The sequence below is a fragment of the Achroia grisella genome, unplaced genomic scaffold (assembly GCF_030625045.1).
Source record: "Achroia grisella isolate CSIRO2021 unplaced genomic scaffold, CSIRO_AGI_Agris_v1 utg862, whole genome shotgun sequence".
NCBI lineage: Eukaryota > Metazoa > Arthropoda > Insecta > Lepidoptera > Pyralidae > Achroia > Achroia grisella.
The window spans coordinates 1,293,886-1,300,614 of NW_026713046.1; the positions used below are offsets into that span (position 1 = coordinate 1,293,886).

The 6,729-nt window shown below is 34.8% G+C and overlaps 1 protein-coding gene across 1 annotated transcript; it reads left to right on the forward strand.

The window, feature by feature from the left end:
* Nucleotides 1-4,864: 4,864 nt before the first annotated feature.
* LOC131852816 (uncharacterized) lies at nt 4,865-5,815 on the forward strand. The gene has a single exon (XM_059203551.1). It carries the CDS (start codon nt 4,865-4,867, stop codon nt 5,813-5,815), a length of 951 nt encoding a protein of 316 aa, XP_059059534.1.
* Nucleotides 5,816-6,729: the final 914 nt, after the last annotated feature.

Consider the following 6,729-nt stretch of genomic DNA (forward strand, 5'->3'; position numbering starts at 1 on the left):
ATTTAAATCACAAACAAGAATATAGCTATTCAAGAGTGCCTATATATTTTTTTAATAACGATTATAGTTGTCATTGTGGTGAGAGGATTGGCCAGGCTAGACACTGCGTTACCATGTCTAGCTGTATCCAGGTGCACCGCGGGTAGGCTCCTATCTTGCACTCACTTGTCACTGTGTCCAACATCCTGCACAAAGGAAGACCTAAAAAATGCGACAGAATGCACAACAGTCGTCGCAACATTCTGGAGAAAATGTACTTAAATACTAGCTATATTTCTATAATAAAAGAATTTTTCTAAAATAAAAGTAGCCGAAATCACTCTTTATTACCTCAGCTACCTACCAAAGTCTCGTCAAAATCAGTACAGCCATTTCAGAGATTAGCCGGAACAAATAGACAGGCAGACAGACAAAAACTGTAAAAAATTTTATGTTGGTGTACCGTATTTATATTCATATGCATGTAGTAAAAAACGGTTCTTTCAATATTACAAACAGACACTCTAATTTTATTTATATGTAGATGTATAGATATGTATTTAGTTGCCATTGAAACGAAAGAAGAAGAAGAATAACGGTTATTGATATTTCTACTTAAATATAACAATACAACCGTCAAACCGTCATTGGATTATGCACCATATTTAAATAGTCCAAGTCATCGTGGTACGGGATTGGATGTCGAGAATTGCCTATTACGGCCCCGTGAGCGCTCCAATATTGCCGCTTTATCCAATTTAACGTTCTTACTTGACTATTTCTACAGACAATTGCGATTTATTTCGGTGAAACTCTTTGAGAGGCTGCACGCTTTTGGGAGTCAATTGGATCTGGTGATAAGAATCAAAGAGAATGGGTGGGAATAGAAAACAATACGGCCTATATATTGCAAAGATTGGTATTACTGCCTCAATTTATCGCTACCTATCAGACCGGTATAGTTCCAATATTCCTATAGAATTTATTTATGTTATGACTTGTTGTGTCCGCGAATATTGTTAATTATTTAGGCAATTTTTTTTATTAATAAAATATGCATGACATCATTCTAGCTTTAGAATGGTGAATTTACATACAAACTTATATCCCCTATTTTATTAAAATTAAGTGTAAGTATTTCATTTACTTGTATTTAATCAAAAGCTTAATAAATAAGTTTCGAGCTTCTAGTTTTGAAAATGAAAAAATTGTTATACAGTTGAATGTCTTGCCAGTTCTTCTCAATTGGATCTATATGTATGAACTGGACAGTAGGAAAAAAAATATAATATAAAAAATTTGACGTTCATAAATGGCCAAAATATCCTACATGAATAAATGAAAAAAATATTTTTTAATTTGAATATTGTGTCGCCTCTAGAAGGCATCATCGGTAGGTAGGAAGGTATCGAATAGAGTTCGAATATAGTTTGGAAGCTTGTAATTGACATTTCGGCGACTAAATTGCGAATCTGATTATTGATCATTTATTAATAGAAATAGAGAAGTTCGTAACGCCTTCAGTAGAGTTTCCGCACCGAACATTTGTCTCACAAATCGTAGAAGAATTAAACAAAATAATATAATTCAATAATGAAATGTACTTTTGCAAAGAACTGACAACTTTATCTGAGAAAACAAGATGACGGTCCACTAGCGAATGAGCGATAGATTAAAAAAAATGTGATGACTATTCAAAAGTGCTTAAATGTAAGTTTATTTGAATAAATGATTTTCTATTTCTATTCTTTTTTATTTTCTATTATAGATAGTAAGTGATAACCGTAGACAGGCAAAATCAGCTCAATAATTAACACATCATCATGTAACAACTCATGTTTTCCAGAGGACTACAATGTTATGCTTTGGTACTTTGTAGTTTCACTACTAAATGTCCCAAACCTTTACAAATCAAAATATCTTGCGAACAAGCTGTTTGGTGGCTGAATTAGATAAGACTTAGTGACCCGTAGTTTCACTACCAAGTCTCTCAAACCTTCAATCAAAATATCTTGCGAACAAGCTGTTTGGTGGCTGAATTAGATAAGACTTAGTTACCCGTAGTTTCACTACCAAGTCTCTCAAACCTTCAATCAAAATATCTTGCGAACAAGCTGTTTGGTGGCTGAATTAGATAAGACTTAGTTACCCGTAGTTTCACTACCAAGTCTCTCAAACCTTCAATCAAAACATCTTACTAACAAGATGTTTGGCGGCTGAATTAGATAAGACTTAGTTATCTGTAGTTTCGCTACCAAGTCTCTCAAACCTTCAATCAAAACATCTTACGAACAAGATGTTTGGCTGCTGAGTTTGGTAAGACTAAGTTACCTGTAGTTTCACTACCAAATCTCTCAAACCTTCAATCAAAACATCTTACGAACAAGCTGCTTGGCGGCTGAAACAGGTAAGACTAAGGTTACCTGTAGTTTCACTACCAAATCTCCCAAACCTTCAATCAAAACATCTTACGAACAAGCTGCTTGGCGGCTGAAACATGTAGGACTAAAGTACTCTACTCGAGTACAGATAAATAAAAAAGTTTGAACGAATTCTATTTTGAAATTTAAAAACCTTTAAATCGCAATTCCTATGTCAAAAATATGGAATTAAATTTTAAAATTGCAGTGTAAATACATAAAAACTCATTCCGTCGTAGTTGCGCCTTGTTTCGCGCCAGTCCGCTGGCATTGTCTGGAATTAATTTTCCTGTTCCGCTCGATGCATCTTTTATGAGATAGTGGAACAAAAGTGGGGAAAAACCTCAGCGGTTATTAGGGGCAGGATTTAATTTGTAACGAAACACCGACACTGTTCTATTATTGTCAGATTTGGGTAATTGTTTAAAAATAGTCGTGCAAGCGACGGTTTGGCAAATAGGCCGCGGTTTAAACATGGCTCACGTGCTGTATTAATAATATAAAAACATTTACTCTTTAATATTTATTTTTTTTGGTTTATTTTATAAAACTATTACATTTTTATTTACTAAAAAATATTGTTTATGTTTATAGCAGGGACCTTGTAATCGTTATTATTGTAAATATTATTATATCCATATTAATTTGATAATCATCGGGATATACTTAAAATTTCATTCTAATGCCATCAAAATGTCTTAAAATTAGTTTAACAACTTATTTTTTTTAGAAAATTTATAATTTTATATTTTTTTATTTTTATACCTTAAATTATCCTTACTCTTTATTATAACATAATAAATATACAGTGTACATAAGTCTATTTATTATTTAATTATTAATTTTTATATAATAAAAAAAACCAAACAAAGGACGAGTGTTGCAAACTCTTTGCACATTTTTATATATTTATTTTTCTACCAATTTTAAATGTATTTTCTTTTAGAATTGTCATATATTTTTATAGTCACTTTTTGCCTACAACCGTATGTACACGTACCTATCTTCATTATAAGTATTTACCATTTTCTATCCATTGCTTGATTTACATTACACATACAGTCCACTCATTCTATAACCTACAACGAGTGTTAGTAAAATGTTAAGAAAAATAACTGTATTATTGTTGGGACGCTAATATAATTTGATGGTTTATAATTAACTAGCTACTAGCCCCGGCTCCGCATGGGTGTACATGTATTATATATATAAACCTACCTCTTGAATCACTCTATCTATTAAAAAAACCGCTTCAAAATCCGTTGCGAAATTTTAAAGATTTAAGCGTACATAGGGATAGACAGCGATAGCGACTTTGTTTAATACTATGTAATGATTTATCAAATATATAAATTAGATATTTATTTTTACTCTTCCATATATTTTACTTGTTATAATCTCCGAAATCTGACATTAAAATACATAAGCATGTCATTCGTCGGCGCATGACACTAGCAATCGGCTCGCTGTCGGCCCAATCCGGTTGAGGTTAGCTCGTCTCTACCCTTTTTGACGTCCACTATGTATGACGTGCGCATAACATTTATTTGTTACATCTATATATATAAATATAATATAAAATATATAAGTCAAAGGTGACTGACATAGTGATCTATCAACGCACAGCCCAAACCACTGGACGGATCGGGCTGAAGTTTGGCATGCAAATAGATGTTATGACATAGGCATCCGCTAAGAGAGGACTTTAATGAATTCTACCCCCAAGGGGATAAAATAGGGGAAGAAAGTTCGTATGAAATTTTGTCAATTTTAAACCGATCGGGCTGAGACTTTGCATGCATAAAGCTACTATGACATAGGCATTCCCTAAGAAAGGATGTCCACGCCTAAAATGGAGACAAGGTTGGCAACACTAAAAGTGTTGTCTTTGTGTCTGCGTCATTGTCATAATCTCTCTGGAAAAAACGCTGTGAACAATAAACGACTAAAAAACTTGAAGTTTCTTTATATCAAGTAAATGATCGCATTGGTCATTTGGCGACCGTGACAGGACACGAACCTGCAATAATAAATTATACGATAATCTACAAAAAGATGAAATAGATAAGGCGCGATCCATATTAATTAAATTAAGTCAACAGGAATCCTTTTATAATGATTTGGAATGTTTAAGAAAAAATTCTAAATTATCAAATAAATCTAAACTTTTATCTTTAAACCCATTTTTTGATTCGGAAGGTATATTAAGAGTGGGCGGCCGGATTAAAAACTCTAGCTTCGTTTACAATAAGAAACATCCTATCATATTAGATAGTAAACATAGACTTACCCTTTTGTTAATGCGGTACGAACATAATCGTTTATTCCATGCTGGACCTCAGCAGCTTCTTGCATCCTTTCGTGAAGAATATTGGCCAATAAATGGTAGGCTCTTGGCCCGAAGTATAACAAAGAAGTGCGTTGTGTGCACACGGTACAATGGTAAGCCTAATATACGACCAATAATGGGAAACTTGCCATCAGTTAGAACTAATGCCACATTTCCGTTTCATGCAAGCGGTACTGATTTTGCTGGACCATTCATGATATCGAGTAAAAAGGGTCGTGGGAATAGAATTACAAAATGTTATCTTTGCCTATTTGTCTGCCTTAGTACTAGAGCAGTTCATTTAGAGGTGGTAGGCGATCTAAGTTCTCAAGCATTTATCCTATGTTTACGTAGATTCGTTGCGCGTAGAGGTAAACCTCAAACAATTTATTGCGACAATGGCACCAACTTCGTGGGGGCAAACAATGAACTAGGTAAGATTATACGCTCCAGTCGTGATTCGGTAATAGATTTTGCTAACTCTGAAGGAATTTCTTTTAAATTTAGTCCAGCCTATTCCCCACACTTTGGAGGCGTCTGGGAGGCGGGCGTAAAGGCAGCTAAATATCATTTAAAGAAAGTTGCAGGTAATATTTCCCTAACCTTTGAAGAATTGTCCACTCTATTCACCCAAATAGAAGCTATTCTTAATTCTCGACCTCTTTCTCCTTTATCTTCCGACCCGTTGGACCTAAATCCTTTAACCCCGGGGCACTTTCTTATCGGTCGACCACTGGCGTCCCTGCCTCATGCTGCTGCAGAAGAAGCTAATTCCAATTTCTACATGATAGAGAAACTGCGATTGCATTTTTGGGAACGCTGGAGCAAAGAATTTGTTGCTGAGTTGCAGCAGAGAACAAGGTGGAAATCAGGAACCGGAGATCCTAAAGTAGGAGATATGGTGCTGTTAAGAAATGAAAACATACCACCCCAGAGCTGGCGGCTGGGTCGTGTAACGAAGCTGCATCATGGTGCAGATAACATTTGTCGAGTGGTGGATATCTACACTGCGAGAGGAACGATACGGCGAGCCGTTCGTTACATTGTAAAATTACCTGTGGAAGATACTGAAGAAATTGAAAGTTAACTCTTTCAATGGCCGGAGGATGTCCACGCCTAAAATGGAGACAAGGTTGGCAACACTAAAAGTGTTGTCTTTGTTTCTGCGTCATTGTCATAATCTCTCTGGAAAAAACGCTGTGAACAATAAACGACTAAAAAACTTGAAGTTTCTTTATATCAAGTAAATGATCGCATTGGTCAAAGGATTTTGATAAATTCCATCCCTAAGGGGATAAATTAACGCAATTTATGCGAGCGAAGCCTCGGGCAAAAGCTAGTTTTAAAATTGGTGTTAGATTATTATTCATATCCACCTCGGAACACATGAATAAATACATGTCTAGCCAAATTAAAACGTAATCGTGAATTCTACCATCAGTCTGTACCATCATATGGATCTTCACACGAGTGGATTTCGCGACAAATCGCGTCCCGATCCCGCGCCGCGTGAATTATTGATGCTAATGAAACGAGTGCTTAATGGGGTTATGCTTTCGCGATGGTGTGAACGTACCTTTATGTTTTATTGATACATTTGCGAGTAAAATGTATATAATGAAAAAATCAACTTAATAATAATCTCAGGAATTGTTGTGTGAATTGTCACACAGCGCCATCTAGACCCAAGTTAAGCTAGCTGAAGCTTGTGTTATGGGTACTAGATAACTGATACAAATATTTATTTTTTATTTATTTTTACACTTTTTTGCACCAGTTACAGAAAATATTAATTACTATAAAAATATGTATAACAATGACGAGTACAAAAGGCGGCCTTATCGCTAAGCAATCTCTTACAGGCAACCTTTAGGTAGACAGTGAAAATATAAGAAAAAGAGTAGGTGGTACAAATGACAACACAACTAAGATGGGTATAAATAATACATGCAAATATACATAAATATATATAGACATACATATGTACATACCTACATAAAC